The 18,894-nt window shown below is 52.6% G+C and overlaps 1 protein-coding gene across 1 annotated transcript; it reads left to right on the forward strand.

Moving 5' to 3' along the window:
- The first annotated feature begins 825 nt into the window (after positions 1–825).
- Positions 826–18,708, forward strand: TRAM2 (translocation associated membrane protein 2). The gene is made up of 11 exons (XM_014948377.1): positions 826–975; positions 4,784–4,847; positions 7,484–7,593; positions 7,824–7,940; positions 9,816–9,874; positions 10,438–10,522; positions 10,648–10,718; positions 11,813–11,917; positions 12,055–12,213; positions 13,657–13,820; positions 14,349–18,708. Exons 1-11 carry the CDS (start codon positions 826–828, stop codon positions 14,420–14,422), a joined length of 1,158 nt encoding a protein of 385 aa, XP_014803863.1. The 3' UTR covers positions 14,423–18,708.
- The last annotated feature ends 186 nt before the right edge of the window (positions 18,709–18,894 follow it).

Below are 18,894 nucleotides of genomic sequence, written 5' to 3' on the forward strand. Positions count from 1 at the left end.
AGGGATAAGACAAGAGGAAATGGGCACAAACTTGAATATAAGAAGTTCCATCTCAACATGAGGAGGAACTTCTTTCCTGTGAGGGTGGCAGAGCCCTGGAAGAGGCTGCCCGGAGAGGTGGTGGAGTCTCCTTCTCTGGAGACATTCCAAACCCACCTGGACATGTCCCTGTGCAACCTGCTCTGGGTGGACCTGCTCTGGCAGGGGCTTGGACTAGATGATCTCCAGAGGTCCCTTCCAACCCCATGTGATTCTCTGATTCTGTGATTCTCTGAAATCCCCCCTCCACCCTCTAAAAATCCCTACCTGAGTCACGGTGATGCTCTGTAGGATTTGCTGCCTTGAGAAAAGGCTGGAGATAAGAAGGGAAAACCAAACAAGCAGGCTGAGGAGGTGGCCTCACAATGTAACCAAAAAAATATATAATAATACCTGGAGAGGCCCAATTCTGCCCCTGCCTGGGGCAGTTTTGTGGCAGCTCCAGCTCTGCTGGTTGTCCTGCGAGGCAGGAGCGTGCCTGGTGCTTCCTTTCCCATACCAGCATCTTGTTTCCCAGTAAACAGGGCGTCTTGTGCCTCTGAATAATCCTCATGTTGCTCTTCCCCTTACGAACTTCTCCTTTCTCTTCGCTGCCTGCAAAAGGCTCGACATGGGGTCTAAAGCTTTGCCATCCCTGGTGCTCCTTCCCAAGCTGGTTTCTGCCTGACAGGGGAACTGGAGGTGGCCTTGCTGGAGGTCATGGTTCAAGTGTTCTCCCTTTTTCCAGGAGGCTTCAGTTGCTTGGTGGTGTTCCTGTCTCTGTACGCTACACAGGGCTGTGTGGGGATGGGTGCCCTACGTGTCCTCCCAGTTGATGTGGTGGAAGAGATGCTACGGCTCCAGCTTGGGATTCTGGAGCCTGATGACCTGATGGAGCTCAGTTACGACCTCAGTCAGGTCACTTTTCCCTCCATGATAGCCAGTAAGGAGCATGTTGTGAGCAATAGCAAAAAGACACGGGTCCCTCTGTGGACACGCAGGGTGTCCTTCACCTTCAAGGCTGGAGGGGTGTCACCGGTGTCTTGCTCAAGGTGGTTCATCCCATGTGTTTCATGCTCCATCTCCTCATCTGTTGGAAACCACAGCTCTTTCCCTATCTGAACTGTGGTGGCGAGGGGGTGGAGGTGACCTGGCCAAGGGTGTGGGGTGTGATCAGGTCCCTGGTGGCTTTGTAGGTCCTGGAGGATGGAGCTAAGCTGGATGGTAAGTGTGTTGTTCTGGATTTCTTGTGCTGTGTGGAGGTATAAGCGCTCACAAAAGGAGATGTGACCAGTCTTTTGAGGCCTTGGAAAGTCCCAGGACCCACCTCTGAAAGTGCTGCCATTAAAGTCCTGCTGGTGCCCACAGGGGAGCATTTCCAGGGTGAAAACCTGTTCAGATATTTCCATGGGCAGTGAGAACACTCCCCAACTGGTTGCAGGAGAAAGGAATGCCTTTTACAGTCCAAGAGGAGACCTTCCATCCACATAAGGTCTGTGAGATGCCGAGAGGTGGATGGGGAGGTTGGATATCTGAAGGTTCAAATTTGGCTGCTGGAGCTCTTGCGGTGGCCCTTAGTGAGTGACTGCATGTGTGTGCCTGGGCTTCCACATCCATTAGATGGAGAAGAGAGGCAGTTCATCTTTGGAAATCAGTCAGGAGCCTGCCTACATCCAGGAGGTTACATTTGTCTTAGGCTGTAAAACATTTTATGCATTTAGCAAGCAATCCACTACCTCTCTGTAACAAAAGGTGGAAGGGTGAAGGAGTGCAGACATGGCCCTTGAAACTGCTGGTGGTCCTCTGGCCTGCAGGAAGCAAAGGCAGGTGTGGAGATGGGACAAAGCATTAGTTGATCCTTGAGTGGATGGGGGAAACCTTCCTACCAGACCCTCTAGAATGGAAGATTAGGAGAACCCTTGCAAACAGAGTTGGGGCTGAGCACCATGTGGGCATTGCTTCCCAGCCTGGAGACGCTCCAAGGTTGTTTTCTTGCACCCACAAGTCTGGCTCCAGCAGATTAGGAGACTTCATCTGGAGATGATGCCTTGTTTCTAGCTGTTTACACCTCTGCGTATCAGCCAGGTGCTCAGGTGGGTTGCAAAACCTTCACTGTCTGCTGCCATCAGCACATCCATGACAAGGCCACCCATCCCTGCAGCATCATGGCCACCACTGGGTTCATGCATTTGTTTCATGCATGAGGGTGGTGAGACACTGGAACAGGTTGCCCAGGGAAGTTGTGGTTGCCCCATCCCTGGAGGGGTTCAAGGCCAGGTTGAATGGGGGTTTGAGCAACCTCATGTGGTGGGAGATGTCCCTGCCCAGGGCAGGGGGTTGGAACTCAATGATCTTTAAGGTCCCTTCCAACTCTAACCATTCTATGATTCATGCCCTGCGCTGGCTTGTGATGAGGTTTGGATGTAAAGTCTAGGTCCTGGTTGTGCTGTACCGCTCTGGGATGAAGCAACTTTGCTTTCCTGGCCAGGAAGGTTTCCAAGAGCCAGAAATGTCTCCTTAAGCCAGCGTGAGGCCAGGCGACACGCTTTTTCCATTACCACCCCAAACTCTGCCCGTGGTCTCCCTCTACTCCTCTACAAGCAGAGCACAACGTGTGGGATTCCTTTTTTTGTTTGTTTGTTTATTTTTAAGCAGAAAAAAAGCAATAGCAATCCCCAAACATCGTGAAAACACTCTGCAGAGTTTGCTTTCCCCCAGCCGAGGCTGCACGGGGATGGATGGGCAGCGGAGCCGAAGCTGGTTGCTCAACGCTCGTGGGGGCGGGATGAGAACGCTTGGCAAAGCCCCCACGTATCTCCCCCCCCCTCCCCAACCATGTGGGATACATCCCACAAGACGTGAAGCAATATTTCCAGCCGGGTTTTTGAATAGCCTGCAGCTCCCAAACGGTTGAAGCGATGTCCGTGTGAAATGCAGCTCGTCTCCATCGGAGTTTGAAGGGTGTGGGATGTTTTTTTGGGTGTTTGTGAAGCCATGGAGAGGTGGCTGAGGAGCTACTGAGAAGGTAAAAATCTCTGGTGATCTGCTGCTGGCGTGGGGTTGGATGGGATGAAGGCATTTTTGGTGTGGGATGTCTGTGGCCCCAGCTCGAGGGTGTGTTGGTCTTGGAGATGCCGCTTTGGAGCGTCCTGCGGATGCTCTGGGATGGGATGCTCTCCCCTGTCCCCACAAAGCCTCCTGCTTCACTGCTGGGGAGGATCATCCCCTCTAATTAAAAGCAATAAATGAAGAGGGAGCAGCACAGCCCTGGTTTGGAGGGGGGCTGATGTCTTATCCCAGGCTTTTTTGTGGCCTTTGTGGACCACATGTGGACATGCAGCTGGAACCTCGTGCATGGCAAGCACAAGGTTCAGCTCTTTTTTCAAACCTCGAGGGTGCGTTGGTCTTGGAGATGCCGCTTTGGGACGTCCTGTGGATGCTCTGGGATGGGATGCTCTCCCCCATCCCCACAAAGCCTCCTGCTTCACTGCTGGGGAGGATCATCCCCTCTAATTAAAAGCAATAAATGAAGAGGGAGCAGCACAGCCCTGGTTTGGAGGGGGGCTGATGTCTTATCCCTTTTTTGTGGCCTTTATGGACCAGCCTGTGATGCTGGACATGCAGCTGGAATCGCATGCATGGCAAGCACAAGGTTCAGCTCTTTTGCCAAAGCTGCTTTTCCCCTGCCTTACGGAAGCCTCCTGAGGACCTGTGGGGTCTCTAAAGGAGTCCAGCCTCACCAGTCTCATGGCTGATGTTATTAGAAAAGTCTCCACAAAGATGCAGGGGCTAAATCCACGTGTAGCCTGTGGGACTTTGCAGCCTCTGAGCTTGCTCGGATGCTGGGTGCTGCCATCCCTACCCAGGCCAGTCTCCCACCGTGGCTTCCTGGAGGAGATGGGAATGAGGGATGGTTTTAATTAACGCAAATGGCTGCCAAAGCTGCTTTTCCCCTGCCTTACGGAAGCCTCCTGAGGACCTGTGGGGTCTCTAAAGGAGTCCAGCCTCACCAGTCTCATGGCTGATGTTATTAGAAAAGTCTCCACAAAGATGCAGGGGCTAAATCCACGTGTAGCCTGTGGGACTTTGCAGCCTCTGAGCTTGCTCGGATGCTGGGTGCTGCCATCCCTACCCAGGCCAGTCTCCCACCGTGGCTTCCTGGAGGAGATGGGAATGAGGGATGGTTTTAATTAACGCAAATGGCCCACTGGGTCAGGTTCCTGGTGTCCCCTGAGCAGCAGGTCACACGTGACGGTGGTCCATGCTCCAGGAGGGAGAGTGGGGAGCTTCTCCCATCAGGCTGGCTGGTGGCTTTTACAACTGCATTGCTTTTCCAGGTTTCTCCCTCATCCATCCACTCCTTTCTCCTTCCCAGATCCCAAAAGTCCCTGTTGACAAACCTCTTAAATTAGCAATCTCCTTGCTGAAAGGCGTTCCTGCGAGTGAAGCCGGTGCCTCCACCTCTCCCTGGATGATGTGCCTTTCCCAGCGTGGTAGGGAAGGGGAGTAAATGGTGGCATGGGAATAGATTCAACAACTAATTAGCTTTTTTCCCCCCCTCTCTGTGTGTCTCTGACAGGTTAATTGACAAACCTCTTCATTAACAATCTCCTTGCTGAAAGGTGTTCCTGTGCTGGTGCCTCCACCTCTCCCTGGACGATGTGTCTTTCCCAGTGTGGTAGGGAAGGAGAGTAAATGGTGGCACGGGAATGGATTCAACAACTGATTTGTTTTTTTCCCCCCCCTCTCTGTGTGTCTCTGACAGGTTACAGCCAAGACTGCCTTCCTGTTTATCTTACCTCAGTATAACGTCAGCGTGCCTACAACAGGTAAGAGATGCTTCTGCTGTGGACACCCCAAAGGGAGGGTCAAGTCATGGTCTGCCCCAAAAGCCTTGCTGGGACTCACCCTCTACTGATGCACAAGGCACAGGCCCTTGTCTGGTGGTAAAGGAGACCTTAAAAATAAGAAATATGGGGGGAAAACCAAAGTTTGAGTGGCTCAGAGTGCACTGATTGTGTCTTGCTGCTGGTTGGGCTCGGGAAGAGATGCTTTCCAGGAAGGGTTAGGGCTTCTTCTGTAGTGTTGGGAGGTATGGTTTAGTGATGATGTTCCTTGTTTGTTGTGTGGGTGTCTATTTTTGTCAGTTAGGTTGATGGTTGGACAAGATGATCTTTAAGGTCCCTTCCAACCTAGAAGATTCTGTGATTCTGTGATTCTTCTCCTATTTCTGCCATAGCCAGGCTGCTTTGTGCGCTCTGCAGGGTGAGGATCCACCTCCAAGCCTGGTCAGGAGAGATTAAATTGCCTGACTGCATGCCTGGAGTAGCTCTGTGCCCTGCCTAGGAGCAGGAGGGATTTAGCTCTTCGCTGAGCGCCAGGGGCTGTGCAGATAATTCCCTTCTGGCTTTATTTTTTGGGATATGGCACAAGGTGAGGGTGCGGAGATGCACGTGGTGCAACAGCATCCCTTGCTGCAGGCAGCTGATGGACCTGGTGCACATGGGGAGTAATTCAAGGAGGCTTTGAGCTGGTGCAGGTCTGAGCCCCATGGACCAGAGGACGTGGCCCAGCTCCCAGCCAGGAGGAGGTGGCTGGAGGCTCAGTCCCTGTTTGTATTTTGGCTGCTGGTTGTTACCTTCCTGGCAAAGAGCCCCTCCGGGGCTGGCAGCGATCCGGGCACCGGGCTGGGGGCAGCAGGAGGTGATTTGGATAAAGCCCTGGGCTCAGGATGAGCCAAACGCCCAGGAGCTTGGCTGGGTGGCAGAAAACTGCAGCTAATTAGCAGTGTTTGAGTAATCATCCAAGGGAAGAGCCAGGGTTGTTGGGATTAGCGAAACTAGGAGGAGGCGGACAAGCGGAAGATAAAAGGTCTGCCCTTAAGATCCTCGAATGTCACGGTTGAAGAAATCATCCAAATTAAATTGTGGTCCGTGCTCCTCTGTGGCACAGTCCAGACGACTTCCGCTGCCTTTGTCTTAAGTGATTTATTCTTTCCTGCTACCAGAAATCTCGGGGCTGGGGTTGGGGGGGGGGGCTCATAACCATCTCGCCAGGACCAGGTATCGGGGTATCAATATAGGGAAGGAGTTAACTGAGGCGGTGGGGAGGGGGACCTTGGTGTGGGGAGCTGGTTGGCAGGAAGGGGTGTTGCTCACCTGGATTTTTCCAAGGCTGTTTCACATCCCTCACAACAAGGATGCCATGGCCTGATGGTCAGCAGAGCTCGCTCAGCGCACACAGGTCTCCTGTTAGAGCAGCTTCTGAAACGCCCTGGAGAGAGGAGAGGAGGCAGAGCAGTCACACACGGCATAATGTTATTTTCTTCAGTCTTGTAATTCTTTTATACTGGGGTTATGAGCTCTGGGATCCAGGCAAGGTTGGTACCTCTGGGTTTTCACCCAGCCGAGGGGCTCCTGAGGACCAGGTCTTTTCATAAATCCCATTCAAACCTTATTCATGTACCTCAAGTCTTAGAAATCTGGACTAAAGCTTTGTTCGAGGGATAACGGGGTCTCTTCTCAGCATTGACATTAGGAGAGGATGGATGGGATCAGGGTGAAGGAGAGCAGCAGGAGTGGGTTGAACTCCTCATCATGATGCTTTCTCCCTCGTGCCACAAGGACAGCAGCTTCCCCAACTCTCCTTCTTCCCCAGAAGCTGCAGGGCTGCAAATAGTCACCTCAAGGCAGACATCTGGGGTATTTTGGGTGCTGTTGGGTCTCTCAAAGACCCATGGGTCCTATTTCTCATCCGCCAGCCCTGTGGCACTGTCTCGGATCTCTTCATAGCACCAGGCATCTGTATTTCACAGAATCACAGAATTTTCTAGGTTGGAAGGGACCTTTAAGATCATCTAGTCCAACCATCAACCTAACTGATAAAAAACCATCACTAAATAAACCCAGAAAACACAAGAAAACGGAAAAGCAAATTACCAGCTGACGGCTGAAACTAAATTTCTGAAATCCCCTGATTTAGGGAGCTGAGTCCTGCTCCAGCGGCTTTCGGGGGTGGGTGGGAGAGAAGGGTGTTGGATGATAACCTGGGAGGGGTGAAAATCCCATCCCAAGCCCTGAAGATGGGAGCAAGCTCCACCTGCCCATCACTTGCTTCAGTGCTGCCTCCATGTCTTCATCCCTGATAAATCCCCATCTCCTCATCCAGGCTGTCCCCAGCCCCTCACCTACAGCAGGAGAAGCTTGAAGTGTCCCAGTTGTCACCTCCCCTGAGGTGTGTCACTAGTAGAGGGGAAGCCATCCACCCAGGCTGGAGCCCTTCTTTCCCAGCCCTGCAGCCACTGGCACAGCCATGACCTCTTTCTGCCTCCACCTCCCTGGTGGCCCCATCCAAGCTGCGTGTTGGGAATAATTCCCCCCTGAACTTCCTTCCACTAACCCTTAAGCCCTTGCCTGGAAATTGTTTGGGTCCTGGGGTGTTGACCCACCGTTTGGTCTCTTTGCAGACGGGGAGCTGGTCCAGTATCACTATGGGCTGAAGGATCTGGTCACCATCCTCTTCTACATCTTCATCGCCATCATCCTGCATGCGGTGGTGCAGGAGTATGCCCTGGACGTGAGTGCTGTTTGGCGTCTGGAGCCACCAAAAGATCTTAAATACCTTGGGGGGACGTAGTCCTGCTGCAATTTAATGCCACTCTGGGGGTGGTCTGGGGGTTGGGGTGATGATGAGCCTTCATCTCTGGGAGCTGCTTGGGGTGGGGAGGAGGAAGAGAAGGAGGGAAGGTTGTTGACCCGGTGGCTCATGTTTTCTTCTTCCTTTTCTCTCCCTCTGCTCCTTCCCAGAAAATCAACAGGCGTCTCCATCTCTCCAAGGTCAAACACAGCAAGTTCAATGAATCAGGTCAGCTGGTTGCCTTCCACCTCACCTCCTTGGTCTGGTGCTTGTACGTCGTGGTGACGGTAAGGCACGGGGCTGGCTGGGCTTTGGCTTCTCTGGGTGGGATTTGGGGTTTCTGGAGCACAAAATCCCAGTGGCAGTGGAGAGTCCTCAATGAGGTCCTTGGTGCATCCCCAGCCTGTCCCCTTGGCCCCAGTGGGCCAAGATGGAGCACGTTTCAGCAAATTTAGTTTACAAATGTGATGGGTCTTTCCAGCCATGGAATGAGGGTAGATTCAGAGCATCCTTCTGCGAGGTAGAAGTAAATGGGCTGGAAAAAATTTTCAGAGCTGGACTCCAGAAGTCCTGCCTGTCCCCATCATCTCCATCTGCTGCTCTGGGACCTGCTTTCTTTCTCAGTCTTATTTTCTTCCTTATTTGAGTAGGGATTTTCAGATGCCCTTTACAGAGATGTGGGGTGAACGGGCAGATGTTTGTGCTCCTTCTGTCTGTGATCCCTCTCTTGGTGAGCTGGTGGTGAGGGGAGTGCTGGGAGCAGGGAACCCACGCCGTGCTTTGCGTTGGGTTGAGGATGTTTCAACCCATAACTGCTGGGAGAAAAATTGGAAGTGAAAATGTTTCATTTTGGGGAGGAAATAGAGAGGGAAGAACAGGCAGTGGTGGAGAGATACAACTATTTTGGCAGTGTGAAATGATGCTGATGCTTCACTTGTGCTTTGGGTTGCATTGAGGATGTTTCAACCCATAACCGCTGGGAGAAAAATTGGAAGTGGAAATGTTTCATTTTGGGGAGGAAATGAAGAGGGAAGAACAGGCAGTGGTGGAGAGATACAACTATTTTGGCAGTGTGAAATGATGCTGATGCTTCGCTACCAGTGGCTGTGGTCCAGCTGTGGTCCCTGGTGGCCCTGGGGATGGATGCTCGGGGGCAGGTCCCCTTCCTACTGCTTGGGGGTCCCGCCAGCCCTTCTTGGAGGACTACTATCCCCCCTCCAGGCCAGCATTTCTGGGGATCTAGTGGCACTGCTCCTGGCTCCAGCTTTCCTGGAGCCCCTTGGGGGACTGGAAGGGGCTCTAAGGTCTCCTCAGAGCCTTCTCTTCTCCAGGCTGACCCCCAGCTCTCTCAGCCTCTCCTCCCAGCAGAGGGGCTCCAGCCCTCCCAGCATCTCCATGGCCCTCCACACGTGAAGAGTAGGTCACTCTTTGCAGCACTTGCACTTCCCCAGGGCTCCCCCAACCTATAAAAGGGCTTAGGGCAGACAGAGCATGGGCGATGGTGACAGACAGTTCCTGGGCAGGAGGAGTTCTCCATGCCAGCATCTCTTTGCAAAGCCCAGTGCATCACCCCTGTGGCAGGAGCTGTGCCAGGGCAGGATGAGAAGAGAGCCCCATCCTGTGCTCTGCCCTACAAGCATAAGGCAAGAGGCTATAGGGGAATGCAGGCAAGTGGAAAATTAAACTATGCAGTGCATATTCAATTACTTTTGTGGGTGTTTTCTGTTCCCATTTCTCTTCAGAAGTACTTCTTTTTGTTTAAGTGATATTTGGGTTGGAAATGCTGGTGGGGAAGAAGCATCCCTGGACCATGATTCACACGGTGGCTCATAGCCACGCTACCAGCATCTCACCCCCACAGCTCCAGAGCATCCCTCTTGCATAGCCCAGACCCCAAAACATCCTGTCCTCCACTTGGGACCCTCTGTGCCACCGAGGAACCCCCAAACATAAAACTTGAGCTGGGTGCTGGAGAGCCGTGGACGCGGGCGAGCTTTGGAGACCTGACTTGTGCGGGGGCCACGTCGTTTTTGTAGGGCGGGCTGAAAGGACTCGGGTGTCATCTCCAGTTCCTCCTCCTGCTCTAGCTGGACCTTGCCCCCGTCGTCACCGTGCCCTGCTGGTTTCTTTTGCTGAAGGCTTGCATCTTTTCTCTTTGGCAGGAAGGATACCTATCAAACCCCCGGAGCTTGTGGGAGAACTACCCGCATGTTTATCTTCCGTAAGCACTCGCGAGGGCATTTTCTTCTCGGGCTGGCTGACTGCTTCCTTCCTCTCTAGGGTTTTCCTAGGGTTTCCCCTGACAGTGCAGCACCCTTTGCAGGCACCCTGCTGCCAGGAACACGGCGGTAGAGATCCCAGGGGGTGGTGGGCATCTTTGTGGCCCCCGGGGGAGGGCGTTCCCAGAGGGTTTCCTCCTCCATCAGGAAGGTCCTGTGGGCTTGATTTACTCATCCTGGCTGCTTCTTGCCTGCATCACCTCGGGGAAGTCTCGTTGCTGTTCGTTTTCTGTTAGTAGACACGAAGTGGGGTTGGGGGGGATGATCCTCCCTTCTTGGGTCTTTGCAAGAGTGAGGTTTTGCTGAGAGCACGGAGACCGCAGCGCAAGCATCTGGAGAAACTCCAGGCATGTCTCGCTTGGCTCAACTTCTAATTTCAGCCCAGAAGTGATGGCCTCCTAAAATCCCGTGCCTTCAAAACGGTGGAGGGATGGCCTGGCACTTCCCCCCGGGGGTTCTGCCCGTGCCCTTGGGCTGGCTCACCCGGCTCATCCCTGCGTTTCAGGTTCCAGGTGAAGTTTTTCTACCTGTGCCAGCTGGCCTACTGGCTGCACGCCCTGCCCGAGCTCTACTTCCAAAAAGTTCGCAAGGTGAGAGCTTGGGTGGGTTGCTGCCTGCCCCGTGCCTTGGGGATGCTCCAGGTGGTTTGTCCACTGGGCTTTGGGGCAAGCAAGCTTGGAGGGAGGGGTTTAATGAGACTTTCTGCCCCATCTAGGAGGAGATTCCTCGCCAGCTGCGGTGCATCGCGCTCTACCTGGTACACATCGCCGGCGCGTACCTCCTCAAGTGAGTGGGCTGCCTCAGCACCCCGTCCCATGCCACCCATGGGGGCTGAGAGGGTCCTTTCGCTGTGTAAATCACCCAGGACACCTCAGCAGGGCTCTCGGGGCTTAAGGGGAATAAAAGCGAGTGTGTGAAAAGGAGATGGTCTTGAAGTTCCACAATCATAGAATCATAGAATGGTTTGGGTTGGAAGGGACCTCAAAGATCATCTAGTTCCAACCCCCCTGCCATGGGCAGGGACACCTCCCACTAGAGCAGGTTGCTCAAGGCCACATCCAGCCTGGCCTTGAAGTAGACCCATGGGCAGTCTTGACAGACCCACAGACCTGATTTTTGAAGTTCAGTGATGTTACAGGAGCCCACAAGCGGTCCTCTGTTCACAGGGTGTTGCAAAGCAAATGTTATCCAAGGTTCAAGGCCGATGGGGTCATCTCCCCTGGCTGTGGGAAGCACCCTGGGTGCTCTCCTAGCATGGCATGGGAATCACAGAATCATAGAATGGTTCAGGTTGGAAGGGACCTTAAAGACCATCCAGTTCCAACCCCCTGCCCCGGGCAGTGACATCTCCCACCAGACCAGGTTGCTCCAAGCCCCCTCCAACCTGGCCTTGAACCCCTCCAGAGATGGGGCAGCCACAGCTTCTCTGGGCAACCTGGGCCAGGCTCTCATCACCCTCACAGCAAAGAATTTCTTCCTAATATCTCACCTAAATCTCCTCTCTTTCAGTTTAAAACTGTTCCCCCTCATCCTATTGGTCCACTCCCCGATCAAGGGTCCCTCCCCATCTCTCCTGTAGTGCCTTTAGGGCCTGGAATCCCTTTTATCCTTCCTCTGAGTGGCTGCACAGAGCAGCAATGCCACCGGCTGGGGCTTCGTGTCAGACCCATCCCAGCTCTGCTACTGGTTTGGGCTGCTTTGATGTTTTGGAGACAGGGATTCCCCCATCAAAATCCCACCTCTGCTGCTGCAGAGAGGTCCACCTCTGGGCTGGTGCTTGCTGCAGCTCAGGGATGGCAGGGGAGATGCTGTTGCTGGATATGAGGGACCAAAGTTGACCAGCCCAGTGATGGTTTTTTTTTCCTTCTCTTACCTTCTAGCTTAACTCGCTTGGGGCTGATCCTCTTGCTGTTGCAGTACTTGGCAGAATTCTTCTTCCACATGGCCCGGCTGGTCTACTTCACAGATGAGAACAACGAGAAGCTGTAAGCAGGCGAGGTGGCCACGGCTTCCATCCTCCAGTGCCCAAGGAGAGCCGTCAGCGTGATGTGGGGCTTGCTCTCACCTTCCAGCTCAGCGCTGGAGGCTGCTCCTGCTGACACCTCTGCTTGCCCTCCTGCAGGTTTAACGTCTGGGCCGTCGTGTTCGTGGTCACCAGGCTCTTCACCCTCACCTTGTACATCCTGGTCATCGGCTTCGGGCTGCCACGGGTGGAGAACCAGGCCCTAGACCCCGAGAGAGGGAACTTCTTCAGCTTTCTCTTCAACAATATCCTCTTCAGGTAGGAAAATTCCCTATCGTATCTACTGCCTGGGCTTTTTTTGTGCATCTTTTCACATGAAGACTGAATTAGAGTCATAGAATGGTTTGGGTTAGAAGTGACCTCAAAGATCATGGAGCTCCAACCCCCCTGCCCTGGGCAGGGACACCTCCCACCACACCAGGTTGCTCAAAGCCCCCTCCAACCTGGTCTTGAACCCCTCCAGGGATGGGGCAGCCACAGCTTCTCTGGGCAACCTGGGCCAGGCTCTCACCACCCTCACAAAAAAGTAGTTCTTCCTAATATCTCATCTTAATCTCCCCTTTTTCAGTTTAAAACCATTCCCCTTCGTCCTGTGGCTCCCCTCCCTGATCAGGAGTCCCTCTTTATTTTTGTGAAATTGTGGAAACCTCTCGGTATGTTCTTTGGTTGGGTTATCCCAGGGTGGTTTTTGCTGAGTTTGGAAACTCCAGTGGGGATCTGATCTAGGTTCCCTTTAGGGAAGGTCCTAGCGAGCTGGGAGGGTGTGGAAGGAGCGAGGAGAGGTTAAAGGCTGCGGAGCCACAACAAGAGGGAAAAGCCAGCAAATAAGTTGTTCATTGAGTGACATTATAAAGCATGAGTTTATCTTGGGAAAGTCTGCAAGCTTTTCTCTTTCTGCACCTGTAGCCGAGCTGGGAGGGTGTGGAAGGAGCGAGGAGAGGTTAAAGGCTGCGGAGCCACAACAAGAGGGAAAAGCCAGCAAATAAGTTGTTCATTGAGTGATGTTATAAAGCACAAGTCTATCTTCAGAAAGCCTGCAAGCTTTTCTCTTTCTGCACCTGTAGCTGCGGGTACAGGGATGTGGTCAATGAAAAGGACGTGTTTTGCTGCCTGTTGACGTGGGAAGCAGGGGATGGAATGGGTTCCTCGTGCCTTGCAGTCTCTCTATCAAGACTGGGAGCCTTTCTCACAGGCACAGCAGCTGTAGGTTCAGTTCAGAAGTTGCTAGGGCACACGCTTGGTCATTCCAAAGCTTTTTGGTGCTATGGACTGTGGGGAGGCCTGAGGATTTGGGGGACATTTTTAGCTCCCTTCCAACCACATCCACCTTTTAGTTGTACACAACAGCTGGGGACGTCTTATCTTATAGAATCATAGAATCGTCTAGGTTGGAAGGGACCTTAAAGATCATCTAGTCCAACCATCAACCTAGACTGTGGTTTGGGCAGTGCTGCTTGGGATGATCCTACTTGTCCATCCCTGCCCTAAAGTCTTAAGAGCCCTGAGCACCTGAGAGCTTTGTAGCAAGGAGGGAAAGGAAAGTGGCTGCCTCGAGATGGCAGAAAGCGGAGATGGTGGCTGGAGAGATGGTGCCTCCTACCCAGGGAGACCTTGGCCACCAGCCCTGGTGTGGGTGGAAAGCTGGGCTGGTGGTGGCTTCCCTCCTCTGTTCTCAGCCTGCCTCTTCTCCACCCTTGCCAGAATGAGTGTGCTGCTGTTGGTGTGCCTCTTCCAGGCCTCGGTGATGTGGCGCTTCATCCACTTCCAGCTGCGGCGCTGGCGGGAGTACTGGAACGAGCAGAGCAGTCGGAAGCGAGCCGCTGCCGGCGCCAAGCAGCCAGCCAAGCCACTCAAGAGGGACTCGGGTGAGTGCCAGGGGTGACACCATGGGAGGCATCAGTCCTGTGGTTCAGCATAGAATCATAGAGTCCTCGAGGTTGGAAAGGACCTTGCAGATCATCAAGTGCAACCATCACCCTAACAATGACAAAACCATCATTAAACCATGTCCCTCAGCACCACGTCTGCCTGGCTTTGAAGTAACTCCAGGGATGGTGACTCCACCACTTCCCTGGGCAGCCTGTTCCAATGCTTGACAACCCTTTCAGTGAAGAAATTTTTCCTAATATCCATCCTAAATCTCCCTTGGTGCAACTTGAGGCTGTTTCCTCTTGTCCCATCGCCTGTTCCTTGGGAGAAGAGACTGAACCCACGTCTCTCCTACAGCATCCCCTCGTCAGGTGATGCTGTGGTGATGCCTCCTGCTCTGTGCTGAACCCAGTGGAGCAGGGTTGTGCTGTGGTTGGGGGGTTCCCCCATGTTTATAGGCCAGCCCCAAGAAGGTTAAGGTTTTAGCCTGTGCAAGGGACAAAGTTTTCTCTCTCCATCCCCAGGTTACCATGAAAACGGAGTGGTGAAAGCAGAGAATGGCACCTCGCCACGAACCAAGAAGCTGAAATCGCCATAGAAGCAAAGGTTTGTCTCCTGGGGAGGAGGGCAAGATACCAGGACTACGAAGCAGCCCCTCCTCCTGGTCCTCGCGAGCGTCGCCTTGAACAGCTTGGAAACCTGTCATCTTCCCAAGGTGTCTCTCGCTCTCCTCCCTTCCTTTCCTGCTCTCTTGAACCATTTGCAATAAAACCAAAAAGGTCCCTTTCCCCTGCTCCCTTCCCCTCGTTAGGAGCCTTTTCCATCCTTCCTGGTTTTGCCTTCCTCCATTTCATCGTAAATCAGCGTGCAATTTTATTTTTTTTTTCTTTTCTATTTTAGGGTTTGGTTATTTTGGGGTTTATTGTTACAAATGCATCGTAGATGGTTCCGAACAATCCTTTTTTTTTTTTTTTTTCCTTCTACAGCATGTTCCTCCCCTCTCTCCGTGGTACTTCCCTGAGCCCCGGGGTCAGGGCCCACGGTGGCTTGAAGGCACCATGTGTCTGTTACGGGAACAGGCTCCTGGGGGAATGCGCTGGGGGTCTGTGACCCCGAGGCTCAGGGGTGCTCTCGGGCGAGGGTGGCCTCTCCTGGGGCACGTTTGGCCAGTGCTTGGCAAGTGCCACAGGATGGTGATGCTGCAAATAGAAACCAGGGTCCGAGTGAGGAACCTCAAGCGTGTCTCGCCTCATGGTGGACCTCTGGTCAAGAGGGGTTTTTCTGACCCCTGGTTTTGAGCTAATTTTGGAGAGCTGGGCAGCAGAGAAGGGAGAGAATTTCCCTTTTCATATAGGACTCATGTCCTAGCCTTTGCTTGCCCCAGCCCTTCTGGTACAGCTGGGTCCTTCTTACCCTCTTGGCTGCGGGAGGTGAGCTGCCCCATAGTTGTTCTGGACCTCCCAGCCCCAGGAGCGGGGCTTGAGGCTCCACAGCTCTCAGTGCCTTGTTGTGGGGCAGTAGCATCCTCAGGTCCTCATGAAACCTTGAGTCCTGCCCCGCTCTGAGCACTGGTCGGCCTCCTGTCAGCCCAGACCCTTTGCCAGCTTGCTTTGTGCCTCGTGGACCTGGTGTTCTCATGCCTTGTGACCACGTCCAGATGACAAACTGGCTGCTACAAAGACTTTTGCATCCATGGGACTGTCGCCTTAGCCTTCCTCATCCCTACCCATACCAGTCCGGCCGTGCCATCGGCAGCCACCAGCTTCACTCTTTGTTTCCAAAGGATACAGAGCTTGTATCCACCCAAGGTGCTATCAAATGCAGGGTTTCTTCCAAAAAAAAAAAAAAACCCAGCCCCTTCATCCCTTTCTGAGCTGTGAATGAGATGGCAGGGAAGGGGAAGGAAGCCGGGGGCTGCGAGGAGCAGCTTGTGTATTAGGAAAAGCCTGACCTGTGACGCGTAGCCGTTGGCAGATGGAGTTGTCTCAAATCTACCTCAGAGGCCATCTGTTGCTGCAGACCACTTTCCCCTCTTGCTCCTGCCCGCTGCCACCTCCACGTGGTGGGGGGAGATCCGTTGGGAACCCCGGATCCCACCAGTCCACTCCCTTGCCACCTCTTTGCTGGGGAGCAGCATCTCCTGCCCAAGGTTCTGTGGGTCAGTGCCAGCTCGCTGAGCTTCTTTGGGGTGCCATGCACCAGTCTATAGGTTTGGTGGGCATCTCTCACCCCACAGCTCTCCTCCGGGGCTGTTTCTCTAGCTGGGCTTTGCTGTTGGTGCCTCTTGTGCAGCAAAGCCTGGCTGTAGCTTTCGTTCTTCGCCGCGGCGGCAGCAGGCGAGCGGTGTTGTCCCTTCTCTGGGCGAGAAGAGGGGGTGCAGAGGGTTATGGGGAGCTTGGATGCTCTTGGATGTGCAAGCCAGGATTGAGGGCCACCTTCCTTGCAGGTGGTCCTTCATGTGCCTCCTGTTCAGCCCTGGCTCTCTCCGAGTGCAATTCTAGCTTGAGGCTGGCGCAGTCGCCCTTCGCATTGTTCCTGTTTTGAGGAACGGGTGACAGTTGATTTTTCTGCCCTTCTTTGAGTTGGGTCAGGTGGGTTTTTTTAACTCCTTCCATAGGTGTCTTTCCTCCCTTCCTCTCTTTGTTGAGCCCCAGCTCACACTGGGCACCCAAAGGAGGAAAATGCACAGGGACATGAGGACAGTTGATCAAATTCTATTTGTTCCTCCATCCCCACGATCTCCGAGTCCCAAGCAAGAGATGTCAGCAGGACTCCGGGAGAGGGATTTCCCCTTTTTCAGGGAAACTGAGGAAGGAGACTTTGGAGCAGAGCCCTTGGTGGTATCTTCCATTGCTCCTCATCACCCTTTTGCTGGGTAAATAATACACCTTTTGGCTCAGAGGCAGTGCAATGTGATGAGAGGTGGGGGGGGAAAAGAGCTTTACGTTAGGGAGGATGTGGAAAAGGTCTAGTTTGAGAGGTTTTTTCCTTTCTGCTGCCTTTTCTCATCCCCAGCCATCCACTGCCACGTGCCCTCCGAGAGCGACTGCTGGTCGGCATCTCTCCAGAGCCTCGGCCAGTCCTTTAACGGGTGACACATACAGTGTCCCCCCCCAAAAAAAACCAACAAAACAACAAAACTGGCTGCTGAATGATTCCTCCTCCTGCCTGCTTCGCTTCAGGCAGCTTTTCCACTTGCACAACCCTTGTGCGTCTCCGTAAAGTAGCTAATTACACTTCGTTATCCCAAGTGCCTTATGTTGCCACGTAGTCTCTCATGTTCTGTGTTCTGTATCAGTAGCTGAACGCCCTCCCTCTTTACAAGGTATCTACAACATATGCTACATTTATATGGAGTGGGTTTTGTTGCTTTTCTTTTTGATAGAGTAAAAGGGACAGTTTGTTTTAGAAGCATTTCCATGTGTTCTTTGTTTTTTTTATTTTAACCTATAGATGATGGGGCTTTTTTTTTTTGCCCTCCCCTATTCTTAGTTCTCAGAAATCCCCATCCTTCTCCTGTTGTGCCCAAACGTGGCAGGTTTTTTGAGTTTGTTTTTTTTTTGAGCTGAGCCTTTGCTGCAAGGCAATATGCGCTGTCATCCCAGAGGTCTGCAATCCACCCTCCCTTGGAGGGGCTGCCACGGGCTGCTTCTGTCTCTGTCTGTTTGTTTCAGCACCATCCCTTGGCTGCTTCTACTACATCCGTGTCATTTCTCAGCAGACCAAGCCTTCTCTTCAGCCCAAAGAGCTTTTTCTTTCCCAAACTTGGGAGTATTTTCATAGCAAGCCCTTAGTGGTCGGTCTTTCCTTGACCGCTCTGCGTACAAAGATGCCGTGAGTCCACTGTCTTTGAGTGGATGCTCTTCTGATGCCCCATCTTGCCAAGCCCAGTGTCTTCTGCCAAAAAGGTCCAACCCTGACTAGGAGCTCTTGTCTACCACAGTGCAGTAAGCGTTAGAGAGACTCTGTAAGTCTTTACTTTCACTGTAACGCTGTTTCTTGCACCCTTCCTGTGGCCTTGAGGCTGCTTTTGTAGTCTGTGTCCATTATCCAACCTAAGAAGGTTGGGGATTGAGCAGTCTGTGATTTTTTGGTGTGAAACCTAGGGGTTTCCTGCCCTAGCTTAGAAGAGCTGTGAAATACCAGCAGTAGTTCTCTCTTTTCGTCTTAGATAGTTGGGCAACGGGCTTGGGAAGAGAAAGGGGCAGAGGAAGAGCAGATGTAGCATTTCACATATAATTTTTGAGTGACTCTCATGTTATGGGGCATTATTACAGTTGCGGTTGTTTGTTTGTTTGGGATTTTTTTGTTTGTTTGTTTAGGATTCTTTCTTCTTGCTCATGGTGTTTGGGTTAGCAGTCAAGAAGAAAAGTTCCAGTTCCCCCGTAGGTCCCCTTTACCTTGAATTCACCATTTAAAAATGTATTTTTGGTGGGCTTCCTAGTTGGAGGGAAGAACTTCTACTCTAGGATGCCTCCAAGTGAGTCTCGAAGCCTGTAGATCCTTTGATGCAGCACGTGGGGCTTCACAGCAGCCTCTGCCTCTTGCCTTAGATGAAGGATTGGGAGACGGAGCCCGACTCGCGTCAGCAGGAGATGGAGATGGTGGGGTTGGATTTACAGCCTTCTGGGAAGCTTCACGAGTGTGTAATAGAGGGTTTGGCAGGATTTAAACCGTGAAGTCATGTTCCTTCGCCCTGGGGCTGCGTGTGGGGTTTTGCTGGCAGCGGGGAAGAGCGGCTGCTGTCGAAGCCAGGCAGAGGCCACGTAGTTTTTCTTCGAAGAGAGTTGAACTCGATGGACCAAACTTCAGCAAAGGAACTTGAGGAAAATTTATGTTCTTCCATATTTATACTCTAGTGCAAATTTCCTAATTTGGGAAGGAAGGGGGGTGGGGGGTGGGGAGAAGTAACAGTCTCTGATATTTTATCCCATTCGTTTCACTCTTCCCTGTCACTTAAAAGTTTTGTACGGATTTTTGTTTGTTGTCGTTTGTTGTTAAATGACTTTTGTGATAAACTCGACAAAAGTATTTTTCTGAAATAAATAAATAAAAGGCATAGATTTCTTC

Source organism: Calidris pugnax, unplaced genomic scaffold (genome assembly GCF_001431845.1).
Source record: "Calidris pugnax isolate Ruff unplaced genomic scaffold, ASM143184v1 scaffold140, whole genome shotgun sequence".
Lineage (NCBI taxonomy): Eukaryota > Metazoa > Chordata > Aves > Charadriiformes > Scolopacidae > Calidris > Calidris pugnax.

Bases quoted from the DNA above. Each gene is read 5' to 3' on its own strand.
- TRAM2 (XM_014948377.1), top strand. From the start codon at position 826: ATGGGTGCCCTACGTGTCCTCCCAGTTGATGTGGTGGAAGAGATGCTA. The intron at 4,848-7,483 runs GTAAGAGATGCT...GTCTCTTTGCAG, and splicing joins CGTCAGCGTGCCTACAACAG to ACGGGGAGCTGGTCCAGTAT. The intron at 10,523-10,647 runs GTGAGAGCTTGG...TGCCCCATCTAG, and splicing joins ACTTCCAAAAAGTTCGCAAG to GAGGAGATTCCTCGCCAGCT.